Source organism: Panthera uncia (assembly GCF_023721935.1).
Source record: "Panthera uncia isolate 11264 chromosome D3 unlocalized genomic scaffold, Puncia_PCG_1.0 HiC_scaffold_8, whole genome shotgun sequence".
Classification (NCBI taxonomy): Eukaryota; Metazoa; Chordata; class Mammalia; order Carnivora; family Felidae; genus Panthera; species Panthera uncia.
In genome coordinates this window covers 83,852,560-83,873,963 of record NW_026057586.1, presented here as the reverse complement: position 1 = coordinate 83,873,963, position 21,404 = coordinate 83,852,560, and the positions used below count along the sequence as shown (strand labels likewise).

The 21,404-nt window shown below is 43.8% G+C and overlaps 1 protein-coding gene across 1 annotated transcript in view; it reads right to left on the bottom strand.

Moving 5' to 3' along the window:
* TMEM120B (transmembrane protein 120B) overlaps positions 1-21,404 on the bottom strand; it is a 42,689-nt gene that overhangs the window by 20,376 nt on the left and 909 nt on the right. The window contains exons 2-3 of the mRNA XM_049619394.1: positions 4,962-5,080; positions 3,190-3,306 (exon numbers count right to left, since the gene is read on the bottom strand). Of these exons, the coding sequence (XP_049475351.1) occupies positions 3,190-3,306; positions 4,962-5,080 (236 nt within the window). The remainder of the gene's footprint in view (positions 1-3,189; positions 3,307-4,961; positions 5,081-21,404) is intronic.

Genomic DNA, 21,404 nt, shown 5'->3' with positions numbered 1-21,404 from the left:
GTGACTGGAGATACCACAACTTATTTATTCATTCTGCTACTGACGAACACTCAGGTTGTTTTCAGTTTTTGGCTAATAGAAATACAGCTGCTCTGAACATTCTTTTTTTTTTTTTTTTTTTTAATTGAGATGTAATTCACATACCATAACATCACCCTTTTTTTGTTAAGGTTTTATGTATTTAAGTGATCTCTACCCCCTCCACGTGGGGCTCAAACTCACAACCCTGAGATCATAAGTCACAAGGTCTTCTGACTTAGCCAGGGAGGCACCCCCATTACATCACCCTTTTACAGTTTTTTTTTTTTTTAAGTAATCTTTACACTTCACGTGGGACTCGAACTCACAACCCCAGGATCAAGAGTCATATGCTCCTCTGACTGAGCCAGTCAGGCACCCCAATAACATCCCCCTTTTAAAGTACACAATTTAATGATTTACAGTATATTCCCAACATTGTACGACCATCACCATTACCTAATTCTAGAACATCTTCATCATCCCCAAAGAAAGCCCGGACCCATCAGCAGTCACTCCCTTTCCTCCCTCCCCTGCCAGCACGTGGCAACCACTAACCTACTTTACATCTATGGATTTGCCTGTTCTGGACATTTCATATAAAAAGACTCATGTGGGGGCGCCTGGGTGGCTCAGTTGGTTAAGCGTTCAACTTCAGCTCAGGTCATGATCTCACCGTTCATGAGTCCGAGCCCCACGTCGGGCTCTGTGCTCACAGCTCAGAGCCTGGAGCCTGCTTCAGATTCTGTCTCTCTCTCTCTCTCTCTCTCTCTCTGCCCCTCCCCTGATCGTGCTCTGTATCTCTGTGTCTCTCAAAAATAAATAAACACTAAAAAAAAAAATTTCTAAAAAGACTTGTGTAATATGTAGCCTTTGTGTCTGGCGTCTTTGTTGTCAACACTCTTATACGTGTCTTTTGGAGGACAGAAGTGCTCACTTCCATTGGCTATGCAGACAGGAGCGGAATTTCTGGGTTACTGAATATCTATGTTTTTGGCTCCACTGGGAAATGGCAAATATTGTTTGTTTTGTTTTGTTTTGTTTTTCGTATAAAGTTATCTGCTTGCCCTCTACTCCCTGACTCTTCCCCACTTCCTGAGGATGTGATGGTGCGCGCCAGCTCTGCTCATGCAGATGAGGACAACTCTCTGAAGGGTGGTGAAGCAGTGAGTTGGTGCTGGAAAGACCCTGAGTCCCTAGATGACCCCACGAGCCCACCACTCTTGGCCCACTCACCTCTGGACTGTTATGTTTGAGACAGAAACCTCCAGCTTGTTTGAGCTCTTGTATCATTGGGCTTTTGTTACAAAATAGCCTGTACTCTCATGCACAAATAAAAGTGTAAATAAAAGGTTATGTATGAAATCTCATAAGGGTTAATTCCGCAGAGGGAGAGGGGGTTTTAGAAAGGCTTCACTGAGGTGATTAACATCTGAACTGGGCTTTGAAGGATGAGTAGAAGGCTGAGAGGAGAAAAGAGAAAAGAGAAAAGAGGAGTCTTCTTTCTAGCTATGAGTAAGTGCTAGGGGGCATTTCCAGTCTGGTGTAACTGAAGCAGAGATGTGAAAAGAACATCTGTTGTTTTTTGCCTAGCAATATAGTCCCTACTTCCTGAAAGAGAGTCTCTTTTCCTCCCAGACCCTAAGGTAAGGCACATGAGCCAGGCTTAGCCGATCAAAGCAGTGCATCCCCGATTGGGTCAATAATGGTCATGGGACACACTGGTCACAGGCCAATAAGACTCGGTCCTGGGATTTTTCCCAGAACTACTAAGAAACAAAGATGCTTTCTTTACTGGGATTGCTAAGCAGGCAGAATGCAAACCCAGAGCAACCCCGGCCAGCTAAACACACTGGCAGAGAGAGTAAAATGAAAGCTCACTGAGAGAGAGAGAGAGAGAGCCTAACAGTATCATTTGAGCAGCAGGATCTGGCCAGACCCACAGCAACATCTGGACCTTTTAGTTACATGAGCCAATAAATCCCCTATTTTTTCTTAAGCACTTTGAGTTGGGTTTTCGGACATTTGTAATCCAAAGATTGCCAACTGGTGTAAAATGCACGGAGGACTGAGGAGACTGGAGCTTGGAAAGAGGATCTGAGCCACATTGTAAAAGAGGGTCATGCTGTTTCATTCTATGGAAAATTATCACCATCCAACTTAGGGAGATTTTCACCAAATTTGGCACCAAAAAAAGAAAAAAAAAAAAAAAAAAAAGCCAAGAAGAATGACTTCAAATGTGAAAGGGCTAGTAGTCTCCTGACAGGGGCTCTGACTTTGAGTTAGGCCAAACCAGGAAAAAGGGCAGAGGGAAGTGATGGGAGCACACTTGGGAGCCCGCATCAGGTTTTGATACAATGCTGTTCGATCTCGCTCGCTCTGGAACAGGTGGGAGTGATGTCACTTGAGGGAGGAGATGGGACTTCTCCGAAGGAGGAAGACGGAAAGAACACAAGCTCTGGAGTCAGGGTATTCACATCCAAACCTGGGCTGCGCCACCTGAGCAAAACACCCGCTATGTCTCTGAACCTTGTAGAATTCAGATATCTGGGTCCGACTCACCAAGCTGTAGACAATTCAAGAGCCCCCAGCACAATGCCAGGCATACAGCAGGCACTCAATAAATGTTTGTTCTCAAAGGAAAAGAGAGAGAGAGAGAGAGAAACCAAGAAACAGACTCTTAACTACAGAGAAAAAAAACTAATGGTTACCAGAGGGGGGGTGGGGAATAGGTAAGGGGATTAAGGGTGCACTTGAGGTGATGAGCACTGGGTGATGTATGGAATTAAATCACTATACTGTATACCTGAAACTAATATAATGCTGTCTGTTAACTATACTGAAATTTAAAATAAAAATAAATAAATAAATGTTTGTTTTTTGGGAGAAAACTTTCCTCTGGACCTTGGGTGGCCCCAGGCATGCGGCCAGTGCTAGAAACGAGATCTTACATCTAGTTCCTTGCCAAAGCCCTCCCAGGAAGTTCACTCTGAGATCCCCGCCTGTTCCATGGAGGAACACATAAGGAAACTTCCTTTTCTTTGTTGCCCTTGCTTCCCTTCTTTCTCCTCAACCTCAAGCCCCCACAGGGAGGTGGGAGTCACACAGACCAGGTATTCTAGGCCTGCGCATCTGCCTGCAGCAGGGGTGGGATATGTTTCCAGTTCCTACCCATTCTTCTTGGGCAGGTAGGCCTCCATGTCGAAGAAGACATTCTGCCGCTCCTTGATGTTGGCACTCATCTGCTGGATGAGCTCTGCCTCCTCCCGACTCGCATGGTGCTTGTACCTGTTTGGTCAGAAGTGTGGGCATAGGAGAAGCAGCCGTGTTACTCAGACTGGAGGAAGAATCCGGGAGCTCTGGGCACTGCCCTCCCATCTTTCTATCTCAATGCTTCTTGTAACCTCAATTCTCCCTCTGCACCCTGTGGGTTTGACACTGGGTCCCTGCTAGTCTTGTGACCTTGGGAAAGTTCTTTAACCTCCCTGCCTTATTTTCCATACCTGAAAATCAGGAGTAGCATCAGGCCTACCTCATGGACAATACTGTTGTGAGGATTAAGTGAGCACAAGCAAAGCAACACATTTAGAATGGTCCTTGATACTCATTATGAGCTCGATGGACTCTACAGGCAATACCATACTTCTTACTATTCTAGAAGAATAGCCTGATTATGAGAAGGGCAGACAGGAAAGTGCTTTAAATGTAAAAGCAGCTAAATGATCATTGTCTGTTATTCTTTGGTGATATTTAACTCATAAAACTAGAAAAACAAGTCAGTGGACACACTCTCAGAATAGTAGGCACCCTCATGGGTCAACCTTCTAACCCAATGGTTCTCAACTGGAAACACTTGGCAATGTCTAGGAATATTTTGTTTGTCAAACAGGGATAGAGGCGAGGGATGCTGCTAAACATCCCATAATGCACAGGACAGACCCTGCAGCAGAACTGTCAACAGTGCCAAGGTTGAAAAATCCTAGCCTGATGAAGACTATTGAATCTTACCATCAGTAAGATGTGTTTTTCCAAGAGTGGTGATATCATTACATGGAACCATCCATACTCTACTCCATGACTAATGGGCCTCCATTTCCAAAATGGTCAGCCAAGGCTAGAGATATAACCAGCAACCTTTGCAAAAACTGTCCACAAGGGAAGGGAAAAATGGACCAGGAGTTACACACTATGATATGGAATCCCAGCTAAGTATACTGGGATAAGCCACTCAGAGCCTCAGTCTCCCTGCCTGCCTGGGGATCACAGCATTCACTGGGCTCCTTCACCTATGAGGGATGAGAGCAATTTCCAAACCATGAGGACGTGAGGATCAATCGGAAAGTGGACATATGATCGTGGCCTCAAGAACTGAACTAAATCATGAGCTTAAGTATGTCCCCCCCGGGGATACCAGACTTCCCACCACCTACACCAGAGACCTATAACAACTTTCCTCTAGGGAACTCTCTCTCATCCTCTTTCCCCTTCCATATAGTTCAAGTAAGGCTGTCCCATTCCCCAGGTCCATAAACTAAGCCTATGACCTAGTCTTGCCTAACCAGAGTCTCAGTGATTAGTTCACAAATGGGCACGTGACCAATTCCAGCTAATGAGGATCACATCCAGAACTCTTGCTGGAAAAACAAGTTATTCTGCTGGGGTAACCAAACCAATAGGAAGTATGGCTGGAAGACACAAGTCTGGCACTGCTGGTGGCCATCTCGGTGACCATAACAGGACAGTCGGCCTGAGAGTGAAGCCAATCTAGAGGAAGGCAGAATTCAGAGGGGGGAAAAAAATCCTAAAAACATCTTTTGACCCATGGATCCAGTGATGTCTGAAATTACTCCTGGGATTTTTCCACTAAAATTTCCATTCTCTGCTCAAGACAGCTGAGTTGGGTTTCTAGCCCTTAAAACCAGGGGCGCTGCAGCCTCACCTACCTCTGGAGTGTGTGCTTCAAGTCCTTTAGTCGCGTCTTCTGCTTGTTGATAGAGCCACTACATAAAGTCTGGAGTGAAGTCAGCTCCTCCAGCTTCTGCCTGTAGATCCTGTGGGTTTCCTGAGGGATAGAGACCCCAAGCAGGGTGTATGGGAGAACACGAATGGGACGTTTTTCATAGTTTGTATCATAGGACATGACTACGGAAGTCAGTTTGGCAGCTGAGATGATACAACTACCACTATCAGAGATGTGGCTTACAAAACTGGGGCTGGAATTAGGAAAGGCAGCATGGCACAGCACTTGTGTAAGGAACCAATGTTTTGTTGTTTTTTTTTTCCCCCTAGACAGGTTCTATCCTTCCTAATGGTAAAGGCAACCAAAAAATGCCTTTGAGAGGCCACCTCTTGTCAATTCTTGGTCCAGTTGGTTTGACTAGAGCTAAGAGTCTCCATGCCGGGAGCAGTCATGTGACCTAGGTCTGGCCAATCAGTATCCTCCAATCCCCTGGCCACTGACTGGCTCAGAGGCAGACACGTGGCTTATTTGGGCCAATGAGGTCAGTCTGGGGACTTTGGCTGAAGTATTGGTTTAGAAATGCCCTCCTTGTGGGTTTGCTAATCTGGTAGAAAGTACACCTGGGGCTGCAGAGCAAATGAAGCCAAACACAAATATAATTGCAACAGGGTACAAGACAGCATTCTCACAGCATCATTTCAGCCCTTAGATTTAACCAGGTCTGAATGTAATGCTCTTCATTATATGATTTAATAAATTCCTTTTCACTTAGGCCAATCTGAGTTGGGTTTCTGATCCTAGCAATGAAGAGAGTTCTTGCTAAGTCAACTAAAAGGACATACCTCTTCCCATAAAGCTAGCCCTCCCTACCCCAGGCACAGTCACTCCAATAAAGCCAGCATCTGGAAATAAACATTCAGGGCCATAAGGCCAGGGGAAATACAAGAGACTTCCCAGTGCAGGGAGAATGAACACAGTAACTTCTCCATCACACTGCCACAGGGCACCTCCCCCAACATTACACCCCAACATATGCAGAGAAACAACCCTTTCCCTCTAGAGTTCTGATAATCTAAGACAAACACCAACAATTTGGAGGAAACTATTAGGGACAGGGACCATGACACTAAAAAAACAATAACCCAACGAACATATTTAAAGCATCTGTTTTCTTGGGTGGTGGTGAAATGTATTTAGCAGAGGGAGAGAAAAAGGGGACAGTTAAAGGATGAGGCCAGAGCCCAAACTCTCACATCTGCCAAGTGGGGTCTCTAGACATGACAGTTAAGCCAGAAAATAAGGAAGAAGTGAAGGCAGTGAAGTGAACAAATAACAGTGAGGAACATCATCAAAGAACACTATGAGCAAGTCTCCCTTGGCCCTGAGATGAGAGGGTTTGTTCCCCCGAATTTACACAGTATCCTCAACCTCTCCTTCCTGGGCCCCCCAGGGAGGAAAATCATGCTGTTTATTTAACTTTTTATTTTATTTTAAACATTTTCTTGTTTTTAATTTATTTTTTTGAGAGAGAGAGCACTCGAGCAGGAGAAGGGCAAAGAAAGAGGGAGAGAGAGGATTCCAAGCAGGCTCCACACTGACAGTACAGAACCCGACATGGGGCCCGCATCCACAAACTATGAGATCATGACCTGAGCTGAAACCAAGAGTCGGGCACTCAACGACTGAGTCACCCAGGTGCCCCTAACTTTTTACTTTAAAATAATTCCAAACTTGCTAAAGAACTGTAAGAAGAATAAAAAGAACTCCCCTGTACCCTTCACCCAGATTTACGGTTAGCATTATGCCATACGTATTTGCTTTATCGTGTGTGTGTGCGTTCTTCTTCTATTTCAGGCATCAGTGAACTATAACCCACAGGCCGAATCCAGCCACCAGATTTTGTATGGACAGTAAGCTAGAATGATTTTTGCCTGGTTGAAAAAACTCAAAAGAAGAATGCTTCATGACACGTGAAAAGTATATGAAATTGAAATTTCACTATCCATAAATAAACTTTATTGGAGCACAGCCACACCCGTTCATTTACATATTGTCGTGGCTACTCTGGCGCTACATCAGCAGAGCGAGTTGTTGTGACACAGACCATATGGCCCGCCACAGCCTAGAATCCTCATTACCTAGCCTTTCTGCCAAAAAAGTTTGCCTACTCCTTTCTAAACCATTTGGGAGTTGACTGTAGACAACATGCTTCTTTACTCTTAAATACTTCAGTGCATATTTCCTAAGAACACGACATTCTCTTACACATTCACAGTACAATGATCAAATCATTGTATCTCGTTAGACTCCTTCAGTCTACAACAGCTCCTCAACTTTCCTTTGTCTTTCATGACATGGACATTTTAAAAGGGTTCAGTCCAGTTGTTTTGAAGAATGTCCCCCCATCTGAGTTTGTCAGGTATTTCCTCATGAATGGACTTTGGTTATGCATTTGGGACAGAAATGCCATTAGAGTGACTCTGTGTCCTCAGTGTCTCCTATCAGGAGGGACACGGTGTCTGTGATGTTAACTTTGATTGCCTGGGAAAGTCTCTGTCCACTGCTTTCTCTACTTACAGTGACCAGCTTCCTATCTGTAATGAACAAGTAATCTGTACAGAAGGAGGCTGTAATTTATTCACTTTTGAATTCCTCAGTGCCCAAACAGCCCTCTATGTTCAACTAATCTGCTAGTAACAAAGGAAACCCTCTAGAACTGGACAGGAAGGATGGGGGCAGAAATACCCCAAATAGAGTACACAGACTTTGAGAATGTGGGGCCTCTGGACCAAAAGTCCCCTGAAACACCAGCTGAGTCTCCTGGGAGATTAAGGGCCATGCTACCTCCTGGCTCTCTTTGGTGCTGGGTCCCACTACGGAAAGATAAGACCAAGACTGCAACATCAGCAGCCAGATGCTCACCAGGCCCTCCTGGGCTTAAATTAACATTTAATTTCAAGGTAAAACATGAAGACATTATCCTCGTTAAAAATTAAAACACTACAGCTACAGCTACAGTCAGCTATGAATATCCCCCATCCTGTCTTCTCCCCCTTCTCCAGAGGTAACTACTGTTACTAGTTTCTTCTAGACCTTTTTCTATGTATTCTTTCAGACTGCAGTCTATTTATCTATGTATTTCTGTATTCTACATAGGCCTATTTCTATACATATGCACACAAATATATATACATATTTATGAAAAATACACGCTGTTGCAAAAATTAATTGTTCCTAATACTCATTCTCCTTTACTTCCTTTAGTAACAGGACCACACTGAGTTGTAGCTGGGCATGTAGCTGCTCAGTAACAGACATTTCCCAGCCTCCCTTGTGGCTGTGTGTAGCAGCAGGACTAAGAGTTAGCCAAAGGGATGCAGGTAGAAGTGACGTATACAAGTTCTGAACCACCTTTTTATAAGGAGATGCTTGCCCTCCACTGTCCCTTTCCCTAGCTGGATATGACGACAACAGGTGCAGTTACCTTGAAACCAGAAATGGAAGCCACATGTCAATGGCAAAGTCCAATGTCCCTTCCCTAGCCAAACCAACCTTGGGTGACCTCATGTGACAGAGCTTCTCACCTGTGATGGTTTTAAAACAGAATGCCCACCCTTTGGCACTCCTCACATAAAGAGGTGGGATCTCTGTTCCCTCCTCTTAAATACAAACAGGCTTGTGGCTGGTTTGACCAATAAAATATGGCAGGGGCAACATGACAATTTCTGAGAATACGTATGGAAGGCCATGTGGCTTCTGCCTTTTTTGCTGGAACATCTGCTTTTAGAGCAAACAGTTCAACTACTCTGAGGCCACCATGTTGTATGGAAATCCTAACCACATAGAGAAGTCACATGTAGGCACTCTGAGCAATAGTCCCAACTAAGACAAAGGTTCTTGTCATTCCAGCTCAGGCATTTAGATGCATGGGTAAAGAAACCTCCAGATGATTCTAGCCACAGCCATGTAAGTTACTCCCAGCCATTCAAGTCTTCCCAGCTAAAGCCTCTGACATCATAGAGCACAGTCAAGCCACTCCATGGCCCTGTCTAAACTCCTGAGCCACAGAATCCATAAGCAAAATGTAATCACTGCTGTTTCATATAGCAACACAAAACTGAACACCACTTACCCTGGACCACACTCCCTTTGGACTGTTAGGTGAGAAAGAAGCTACCTCATTTAAGCCTTTTTTTTTTTCTTCTTCTAAATTTGGGGATCTCTTTGTTACAGCAGCATAGCTTAGACCCTAACACACATACTTTTGATTTTTAAAAATTTCACAAAAGTATCAGAATATAGATACAATTCCACAACTTTCTTTTCTCACTCCACAATATGTCTTGAAGCTCTACCAACATAAGAATATATGGATACACATACTTCATTCTTTTTAGTGCTATGCTATGGACATGCTACAGTTTATTGAGCCACTCTCCTATCGCTGGATATGTAGGTCATTTCTAGTCTCTGTCTATACCCAACAATGCAACACTGAATAACATCTTTGCGCTGCCTCCCTGGGCATACACACAAGCATCTCTCTAGGGCAGAGAAGAAGGATTGCTGGGTCAGAGTGTACAGCCTTGGTTTTAGTTTTAATAGATCTTGGCAAACTGCCCACAGAGTGGCTCTACCAATTTACACTCCCATCCACAGTGTATGACAGTTGTCCACACCTCAACAACACTCAATGACATCTACTTTTCTACAGGCACTTGTCTAAAGCTCTGCTGGTGATATTTTCTGCTCAATGCTATGGCATCAGACTGGGTAGGGATAGGAAGTCGGCGAGACTTCCCACAATTTTGTCCACAGGCATATGGAGTCACTCCTGCTCCCCTCTGGTGTTCTCTCTCTCTTGCTCTCTCTCTCTCTCTCTCTCTCTCTCTCTGCCATCAGCTAGAACCACTTCCCAGGGGAGATCCTATATTGGAGACCATACATCTGGTCTACTCTTGTCTCCAGCTCCAGGCTCAGGATTTGCCAGCTACGAGGAGGACAACATGGGGTGGGGGGAAGGGGAGGAGGGAGTCAGAAACAAGGCCCTTAGTGTGACATATGCTCCACTCCCAGGGCATTCCTCGCCCATGCTCAGACTCTGCTGATTCTACCCTCATGCCAGTCCCACAAGCAGTAGGAACATTTACCAATTCATCTCTTGGATCCTAATTTTCCTCCAGAAACCTGCCTCTTTCTCTCTTTAACTGCGGTAGAATATATATAATATTTACCACTTTAACCATTAAAATTTTTAAAAATTTTTTTGATTTATATAAGACACATCTTAAAAATTACCCTCTTAATTATTTTAAGTGTAGGGGTGCCTGGGTGGTTCAGTCGGTTAAGCTTTGGACTTCAGCTCAGGTCCGAAGTCGGGCTCACATCTCACAGTTTGTGGGTTTAAGCCCCATGTCAGGTTTTGTTCTGACAGCTCAGAGCCTAGAGCCTGGAGCCTGCTTTGGATTCTGCGTCTCCCTCTCTCTCCCCTTTCCCCGCTCATGCTCTCTCCCAAAAATAAATTAAAATATTAAAAAATTTTTTTAATTAAAAAAAAACTATTAATTATTTTAAGTGTACAATTTGGTGGCGTTAGATATGTTCACATCATTGGGCAGCTATCCCCACCATCCATCTCCAGAACTTTTTCATCATCCCCACTGAAACTCCAAACCCATCAAACAATAACTCCCATTTTCTATTTCCCCAGACCCTGGCAACCACCATCCTACTTTCTCTATAAATTTGACTCTCCCTGGGGCACCTGGGTGGCTCAGTCGGTTGAGCGGCCGACTTCGGCTCAGGTCACGATCTCGCGGTCCGTGAGTTCGAGCCCCACGTCCGGCTCTGTGCTGACAGCTCAGAGCCTGGAGCCTGTTTCAGATTCTGTGTCTCCCTCTCTCTCTGACCCTCCCCTGTTCGTGCTCTGTCTCTCTCTGTCTCAAAAATAAATAAACGTTAAAAAAAAATAAAAATAAAAAAATAAAAAAAATAAAATAAAAAATTTTTAATTAAAAAATAATAAATTTTACTCTCCCAGATACCTTAGATAAGTAGAACCATATATTGTCCTTAAAAAACAAACAAACAAACAAACAAACAAACAAACGGGTGCCTGGGTGGCTCAGTCAGTTGAGCGTCTGACTTCAGCTCAGGTCATGATCTCGCAGTCCGTGGGTTCAAGCCCTGCGTCAGGCTCTGTGCTGACAGCTCAGAGCCTGGAGCCTGCTTTGGATTCTGCGTCTACCTCTCTCTCTGCCCCTAACCCACTCACATTTTGTCTCTGTCTCTCTCAAAAATAAATAAACATTAAAAAAAAATTAAAAAAAAAAAAAGAACCAGATAAGTTTAACTGAATCATACATGTGGACCCTTCTAGTTCTTCATAATTTAGGTCTGACATCTCAGAAACACTTTGGGGGAAAAAATGCAGGGTTTTTTGGGGGATGGGGGGGAATACATGATTACATTTTTAAAAATTCCAGTTACTTAATATACAGTATTCTATTAGTTTCAGGTGTACAATATAGTGATCCACCAATTCCATACATCACCCAGTGCCATCACAGGCCCACTACGTAATCCCCATCACCTATTTAACCCATCCCCCCACTCCCTTCCCCTCTGGCAACCATCAGTTTGTTCTCTAATAATTAAGAGTTTGTTTCTTGATTTCTCTTTTTTTCCCTTTGCTCATTTGTTTTGTTTCTTAAATTCTACATGAGTGAAAGCATATGGTATATTTCTTTGACAGACCTATTTCACTTAGCATTATACTCTCTAGCTCCATCCACATTGGTGCAAATGGCAACATTTCATTCTTTTATGGCTGAGTAATATTCCATTGTGTGTGTGTGTGCGCACGTGAGAGAGAGAGAGAGAGAGAGAGAGAGAGAAGGTATGCGCACGTGAGAGAGAGAGAGAGAAGATATATATATATATATATATATATATATATATATATATATATATATATAATGTTACTATGAACATGGGTATATAAGCATCTGTTTTGAGTCCCTGTTTTCAATTCTTTTGGGTATATACCCAGAAGTGGGTTTGCTAGACCAAATAGTAATTCATTTAATATATTTTTTAGGAACTACCATACCATTTTCCACAGCAGCTACACCATTTCCTAACAGCTGTCTCTTGATGCATTGTCCACAGAGTGGTTCTGGGAGGTCAGATGGTGGGATGTAACTCTTGTCCTCCCTTGGAATCCCTGGCTGTCCTCTGCACCTGTCTCCAGAAGACCCTCAATTAAACCTGTGCTTTCAGATGCTTTTTCCAGGAGCAAGATGAACCACAATGCAGCAATCCAATCTCCAAACCTGCCTTTCATCCAGTCAACCCTGAACCTGTGGCCTCAAATAGAACTGGTCACCATATGGAAGCTTTCTGTTGTTTTTGCCAACTACGCAGCTATTCCCCTTCTGGTTAATGTCTCCACAGTTTCTTTGGAGATCTATCCCTCCCCCACACTCAGTTATTGAAATGTGACTAGGAATGAGGTTGAACCTGTCCCAGGTTTCAGGGCATATGACCCAGGCTGGCCAATCAGAACATTAGCCTCCTGACCCAAGCAGGCTGATTCAGAGACAGGCATTCAAAACCAGCAAAACTCAGTTGGGGGGGTGGGGGGGGGGGATTTCATCAGAACTGCTGAACAAGAGTTCTTCCTCCACTAGTTTGAAGGAAGAAGAGCTAATTTGAGCCCAGAGCGAATGGGGCCGTCTTGCTTCAGCACGGATCCAACTGATGGGAAAACAGGGCAGAGAGGTAGAAGAAGGCTAAGCCCCAAGGGTTCATTTATTTGAGCCCCTAGATGGTCAGTTTACCTTTGACCTCCCAATTACATATGCAAACAAATGGTGTTTTAGTCTGTTTAGCTTTGCCAGTTTGAATTGAATGTCTTCATTTCAGAAGCAAATGTCAGAATCTAGATTAAAATGCCTAAGAACAGGGGCATCTGGGTGGTTCAGTCCGTTAAGTATATAAGACTCTTGATTTCAGCTCAGGTTGTGATCTCACAAGGTTTGGGAGTTCGAGCCGTGCACTGGGCTCTGTGCTGATGGCACAGAGCCTGCTTGGGATTCTCTCCTTTTCTCTCTCTCTCTGCCCCTCCCCTGCTCATCTGCTCATGTTCTCTCTCTCTCTCTCTCTCTCTCTCTCTCTCTCTCTCTCTCTCTCTCACACACACACACACACACACACACACACACTAAATAAACAAACAAAAATGCATAAGAACAGAGTTTTCCTTCTGGGCAAAGTTAACCATACAAGGTAAGAAGAGAAGTCACAAATCTCGGACTCATGATTACCAGCCTCTTGCCCTGGGCACTATCATCATCCTAAAGATGCTAAAAACAAGACCTGGAACCTCATTGAATGAATCCTTCATCAAGCCAGTAACTAAACGGGCACCTAAAAATGCAGATCTCTGGACAGTCAAATTGCGTGTTTTTCTACCAAACCAAGAATTTGGTAGAAACAGATAAACCATCCTTTTTTAACAACTTTACTGAAGTATGATTCACATATCATAAAACTCACTCATTTTACATGTACAATTCAGTGATTTTTATACATTTACCAAGTTATGCAACTACCATCACATCCAGCTTGAGGACATTTCCACCACCCAGTAAGATCCCTCATGTCTATGACAGCAGTCACTCCCCAATGGCAACCACTAACCCACCTTCTGTCCCTACAGATTTGTCTCTTCTGGATATTTCATATAAATGGAATCATACAATATGTGGTCTTGTGTCTGGCTTCTTTTACTCAGCATCACGTTTTTGAGGTTTATTTACATTGTAGCACACACAAGTATCTCTGTCTCATTACGTTACTGCTTCTATGAAAGACCTCTGTTAGTAAAGTAATGGCTTTCTTTTTTCCATAAAAGTGAAATTCCTCCTCGGATTTCTTTTGGTTAGCGAAAACAGGTACTAATGGAAGTCTGTCATAAAAGCAAAGTGGTGTAACTCAAACTTTCAGAAAACAAGGGATACTCTCTGCTTTATGCCAGTTTGGCTTATGAAAGGTTTCGCAGGATGGTTGTACTTATGGACAGTAGGCAGAAGCACGTATTACTTTGTTTCTATTGCTACTTAACAATAAAAATTTGGTACAGATGCACCACATTTTGTTTATCCATTCACCTGTCATTGGACATTTCGGTTATTTCCATTCTTTTGCCATTATAAATAATACTTCCATGAATATGTACAAATCTTTCTGCAAAGATAGATTTTCATTTTTCTTGGGTAGATACCCAGGAATGGAATTGCTGGTCATATGGTAAATATATGTTTAACTTCTAAAGAAAATGACAAACTGCCAAATCACTATTTTTGTTTCTAAACTTGGCTGCAGTGGATTGGAACAGGGGAAACACCAAACACTGTGAGTCCGCTCTCAGCATAGGGTGCAGGGAGTACCAGCTTATTAAATGTGATTGACTCCCACATCAAGTTGCGACCTCTAAAAATAACCCAGAATGCTGGGGGCACCAAAGCAGACAAGCAGCTGCAGAAGAAAGTACTCCATTTGGGAGTACAAAGCAAACCCCCACCCCCTAACTGTCTAGTTCAAGGCCAAAGAAAAGAAACACATTTGACAGACTATCCAAGGATGGAGCTTTAAAGGAGAAAAAAGAGAATAATTATAAGCAAACATTGCCAGTAAAGAATCAAATGCTAACTATATAATTTAATCAAAATATCTAAAAGAGAAAATACAAGCATAGTACAATAATCGATTCAGCAGGAAATAATATTTGCATGGTCATGATCATGTAAGTGACTGACAGTGAACCTATAGAGCTGTTTTTCCCTTTTTTTTTTTTTAAGTTTTATTTATTTAATCTCTACACCCAACGTGGGGCTTGAACTCACAGCCCTGATATCAAAAATTGTATGCTCTTCTGAATGAGTCAGTCAGGCACCCCAGAGCTGCTTTTCTTTATAAGCCTTTTGGTACTGTTGGGTTACTTTTTGGTCTCCTGCTTATTTACTATGAAATATTTCAGGCATACAAAAAAAGAAAGAAAATCATATAATTAGTAGAAAATAAACATGAACACCCATATTCTCACCCTCAGTTTAAGAAATAATAGTTGGGGGAGGGGCACCTGGGTGGCTCAGTTGGTTAAGCAGCCAACTTCACCTCAGGTCATGATTTCATGGTTTTTGGGTTCAAGCCCCACATTGGGCTCTGTGCTGACAGCTCTAAGCCTGCTTCAGATCCCATGTCTCTCACTCTCTCTCTTCCCTCCCCCCACTCACACACTCTTTCTGTCAAAAATAAATGAATAGGGGTGCCTGGGTGGCATAGTTAAGCATCCGACTTCGGCTCAGGTCATGATCTCACAGCCTGTGTGTGAGTCCAAGCCCCGCATCAGGTTCTGTGCTGACAGCTCGGAGCCTGGAACCTACTTCAGATTCTGTCTCCCTCTTAATCTGCCCCTCCCCTGCTCATGTTCGCGCTCTCTCTCTCTCTCAAAAATAAATAAACATTAAAAATTTTTTTTAAATAAATGAATAAACATTAAAAAGAAAAAAAAGACAGAAATAATAGTTGGGGCACCCGGGTGACTCAGTTGGTTAAGCATCTGATTTTGGCTCAGATCATGATCTCACCATGGCTTGTGAGTTTGATTGCCTTGTCGGGCTCTCTGCTGTCAGATCCCCTGTCCCCCTCTCTCTGCCCCTCCCTCCCTCAAAAATAAACATTAGCAAAAGGAAATAATAGTGCAAGAGAGTTAAAAGCACCTATGTATACTTTCTATATGGTATCCCTATCCTCTGCCCCCAAAGAGGGGGACCCCTCTGCTGGTTATTCCTGCCCCCATGCCCACCCCAGATCAATCCTGTCTTTCTCTGTGCCCTACGAGGCTGACCCCTATGGACTGCATCTCCCAGACTCCCTTGCCCTGCCTCCTACTTGGGTTTAGCCAATGGATGCACAGCGGGAGGAGAGAGAAACTGGGGTATTTATTCCTTCTGCCTCCTTTCTGCTTTACTGCAGCCTTCAACCATCACAGCTCCTATCCTGCAGCATCTCTTCCCCAGCAACAGACTTTGGCCAAGCCTCTGGTGATGGTCCCCCCTTCCCTCTGCCCCTTTAGAACAGGACTGGCCCCAGCTCTAGGGGCCTCACTCTTAAACCATCACACCTCTGTAAACAGCCCCTTCCTTAAACTTCTTTCAGTGACATCCTTCAGGGAGAGTCATTTGCTTCTCACCAGCCCCCCTCCCCCAATCTCCACCCTACTGAATCTGGCCCATATCACTCCCTTGTACTATATATATGTATCAGCAAGCAATACATGGTATTGTTCTGAATGCTTTTTAACTTTATCATACACGTCATACTATATGTACGTCTCTGCAACTTTCCATTCAATGTTGCTCTTCTTTTAAAAACATTTATCCCTGTTGACACATGTAGTTCCAGTTTATTCATTCTGCTCATTGCACCTTACTCTATGGATGTCCAGTGGAATAATCCATTCTGAAGAACATTTAGGTTTCCAGCGTTTAGCTGTTATAAACAAGTTTTCTGAGAATTCTTGTACATCTCTATTTGAATTTTTAACTTGGTGGATATGTATTGCTTCTAAACATGTAGAATGGATTAAAAGAGAGAGAGAGAAGCACTAACATTGGCTCTATGAGCTGGAATGCCTATACCTTCTTTCCTACACAGTAATTACCATCCTTTTATACCACATACAGGAGACAAACAAGCGAGTTTCCATTGGAGGCGTAGGCAATCTGCTGCCTTTCCTGTTCTCTGAGGCCCCAAGCTCTGCCCCAGTGGGAAGATGAGGTTAATGACTCCAAGTCCCAGCATGGTTGTGAAACATCTGGAAATGCCTGATTAACACAGCGTGGCTGAATCGTAAGATCCAGAACTGGGAAGTCACAACCCAAGCCAGCATTTATTGCAAGAATTGCCAGCAATGGAACCTCATGGCATTTTCAGATAGAGCTCCGGCCCAGGAGCATTGCGAGTTGGTGGGCAACCCAGTACATTGCAACAGAGCCACGGCCACCACCAAAATGTGGTGCCTGATAGCTGTGCTTCTCTCTAGTGGTAAGCTTTTGAGAGATTACTTTCATATGGTTTTCTTTCCAAGGAATCCAGTTCAAATAAAGATTTCTGGATGCTGAGTATACCTACCTAAGACTCATCACCATGAAAACAGTAAGGATGGCAAGATGACTTCACCTACACTGTGTCAATTCTATACTGGAAAATATTCCAAGTCACATGCCAGGATGTCACATGGCAGGATTGATTAGTGATGTCTGATACAGGAGCAGTAAGTGAGGGTCCTAGACATGTGTGTCAGACGTTTGGGAGTCCGGAGAGCCTAACTCTTCATATCCAGAGTCTGCCACTTCTTAGCTAAGTTATGTAATCTCTTTGTACCTCAGTTTCCTCAGCTGTGAAAGGGTTAGGAGATGAGATATATGTGGGGTGCCCAGGTGGCTTGGTCAGTTAAGTGTCCAACTTTGGCTCAGGTCATGATCTCATGGTTTGTGAGTTTGAGCCCCACATTGGGCTCTACAATAACAGTGCGGAGCCTACTTGGGATTCTCACTCTCTCCCTCTCTCTTTGCCCCTCCCCCATTTGTGCTCTCTAAATAAATAAATAAACTTTTTTTTTAAAAAAAGCAGGTATATGTAACAGGCCATGTACTGTTTTTTAAAAATCAGTTTTATTGAGGTATAATTTACATATCAATTCATCAATTTTCAGTTATACAACTCAATGAATTCTGGCAAATATATACAATTGTGTAAACACCGCCACAATCAGGACATAAATCAAAGGTTCACAAACTTTGCTGGTTCACCACGCTCTTGATGTCTCAGTAAACTTTTCACAGTCCTCAGGCCAAATAATTGAAAAGTATTTATGCCCTAACAACTTAGTAGCCTTTTGGGGAAAAAAGAATACTCAGAAACTGACAAATCTTTTTTATTTCATTCTGAAATAACCAAAATTATTTACTAATGGAATGTGTGTGCCTATTGTGCTCTGCACAAATTCTTAACCCTTGGAATTGGATTGGACACTCTCACCCTCATTTCGTGTTCCACATTGATTTTCACATAATACTTGATTTTAATCACAGACCGCTAAAAACCTAACTACACAAAGATATGACATCATCAATAAGAATGTAGCATGGGGCACCTGGGTGGCTCAGTCGGTTGAGCATCTGACTTCGGCTCATGACTTCATGATCTCACAGTTTGTGAGTTCAAGCCCCGTGTCGGGCTCTGGGCTGACAGCTCGGAGCCTAGAGCCTGCTTCAGACTCTGTGTCTCCCTCTCTCTCTGCCCCTCCCCAGCTTGCACTCTGTCTCTCTCTCTCGCTCTCAAAAATAAATAAACATTAAAAAAAATTAAAAAATAAATAAGAATATAGTGTGATTTAACGTGCAGGTAGGAACTATCCCAAGTTAGTTTAAGCGGTATATGACAGATGTCACTGTTTCCCTTAAAGATTTAAATTATCTTGGGGGGACTGGGTGGCTCAGTCGATTAAACCTCTGACTTTGGCTCAGGGCATGATTGCACAGTTTGTGAGTTCAAGCCCCGCATTGGGCTCTATGCTGACAGCTCAGAGCCTGGAGCCTACTTTGGATTCTCTCTCTCTTTCTCTGCCCCTTCCCTGCTCATGCTCTCTCTCTCTCAAAAATAACAACAACAACAACAACAACAGTTAAAAAAAAAAAAAAAGAGTATAGACTCTGATATTCAGCAGCCTGGGTTTGAATCCTGACTCCAGTACTTATAAGACATGTGACTTTGGGTATATGATTTTCCCTCGGTAAAATAGGATAAAAGGATCTACTTCATAGGGCTTTGATAAAATAATACTGGCCTTTTTGCATCTATCCCGTTTCTCTCATGTCTATTCTATACACAGCAGCCAGAGGGATGCCCATTTCATTGGTAGGAAAAAAACAAAAATCTTTACAGTGGCCTACCAGGCCCCTGTATTTCTGTGAGGTCAGGTTTAGGGAGAGGCCTCTTCAGGCTACCTCCTTCCTGGATGGGGAAGGATGGGGTCAGGTTTCCAGTGATGCAAGGCAGGAAATGCTTATTAAATCACCTGCCATCGTGTCTGTAAGTGACCTTCTGTGGTCACACCACAGGCCACAGGGCCAAACGAGTTGGTCTCAGACCAATGCTCAATTCACCAGCATAGCTGAAACCCTAACGAGCCAAACCAAAAACAAAGTCCCCATAACCACTTGACCTTGCCCCTGAGTCTAGTGAGGCCCTGGCAGAGGCAAATCACAGTCAAAAGAAAACAGATCCTTTCCTCTAGAAAGTCCCAGAGATGATAACTTTTTTTTTTAGTGGGGGAGGGGGAATTCCAAAGACCTTTCAAATCCTCTGGGGTCTGACAATTAGGTTTCCTCTTTCCTCCCTTCATTTGAAAAAGGTAAGGAGAGGTGAAACACAGAAACTTTAGCTATGACCCCAAGAAAGACAGAATCAAAGAGACACAAACATGAAACCCCAAAATCCCAGATTCTAAGGCAAATATAGGAAAATTAAGACAGAAAGGAATTTTCTAGTAAAAAAAAAAAATCTATATATCCATATATCTCCTTCCTTTCTAGTTCCAAACTGTCCACCTGACTACCTGTTGTGACCTCCTTTTTCCCCAATAAATATCTCATATCTGAGGGTCTGTCCAGCATATACACAATGACAATATACACCCTACTTACTTTTTTAAAAATGCGTTCTCCTTTATTATTATTTTTTTAATGTTTATTTATTTTTGAGAGAGAGAGAGAGACAGAGCGCAAGCAGGGGCAGAGAGAGAGGGAGACACTGAATCCGAAGCAGGCTTCAGGTTCCAAGCTGTCAGCACAGAGCCCAACGCAGGGCTCGAAACCACGAACTGAGATAAAGTGACCTGAACCGAAGCTGGATGCCCAACCGACCGAGCCACCCAGGCGCCCCTATACCCTACTTACTATCCTCAAATCCCATTGACTTCCAGCTCAGGAGTTCAAAGCTCTCGCGTTCATTATGGGGGATGTGGAGGTGAAGAGAGAGAGAGGGACTCCCAGCACACTGATAGACATCGGAACTAAGCATTTAAAGTACTAAGTTCTAGTGTCAGCTTTACCACTAAAAGAGCTGTGTGACCCCAGTTGAGTCCATTAGCATTCCCAAGCTTCAGCTTCCTCATCTATGAACTGAAGTTATAGACAGTGCTTTTGCTCTATGACCTTGACCCATGCTGCTGGGGACTTGGTGGCTTTCCATCCATCACTGACCTCTGACCCAGCAGTGGTCCACCAAAGCCTGAAGCCAGCAAGGTCCCTCTTCCCCAAAGGCTCCGTCAATTCCAATTCCTCCACTGCTGAAGAACTGAGTAGGTGACATCACAGTTTCCCCTTATACAACCCTTGCTGTGCACCACGGGACAAAATCCAGAATCCCCAACTGCTCTCTGTCTCTCACACAACTGAACCCCAACGATACCAAGTAAGAACACAACAACAAATCAAACGTCTCCTTTGCAAGCTCTGCCTGCCAAGACTAGTTATCTAATTGCTGTTGATTGCATTAATTGCATGGCTCTGAAGTGTTGAGACAACTCCGTGTAGTGTAAGGCAGGGCAAGGGAAAGGAATTCATGAACAAAACGGTACAGTAAAACTCTTCTACTCCAGACCCTAACGCCCCTTCCATGGCTCCAAGGCTGAATGTGACTTGAGAGCCCAGTAGGACAAAGTATTAAGAAGCAGCTGAATCTTCTCGATGGGACAGGAGCTAGAAGGATCCACTGGGAACTGGGTGGGCCCCAAGCCCTGGACTTAAGGGGAGGGCACCACCCCACACATGATGCACAGGCCAAGAACAGCATACTGGTTCTGGATACCCTATCCTCTGCTCATGCCTGAAACGGAGGCCCCCCACCCCCACCCCTCACCTTCCTGCTCAGTCTCTTCAGGACCCTCCTCTTTAAACATTGGGGCCTACTGCCACATGTCTAGAAGACCCATCACAAACAATCTCCTCTTCCCTCCTCTAGACACTATAAGAGGCCAACCAACTGCAGACAAGAGCTACATGGACAGGGAAAATGTCATTGCTCCAGAATAGGAAGAAGTGGGGTGGGGCTGTGCAATGATTTCAGGCAAACAGAGCCCAACTCCAGAGAAGTACCTGGAGAGGAAAAAGCCCCATCTCCAAAAATGATCCAGGAGTCCCTCTCGGCCAACCCCAAGGTTTCAAAGGAGGTGTCTCTAGTCACCTCAGTAGGTAGCTGAGACCTCTCTGAACCTCCTTTGGATTAACTCCCCCGGCCAGGCTCCCACAGGGGCAATACCATTCTCTCAAGAGGCCTTGCTTACATCTGCCCTCAC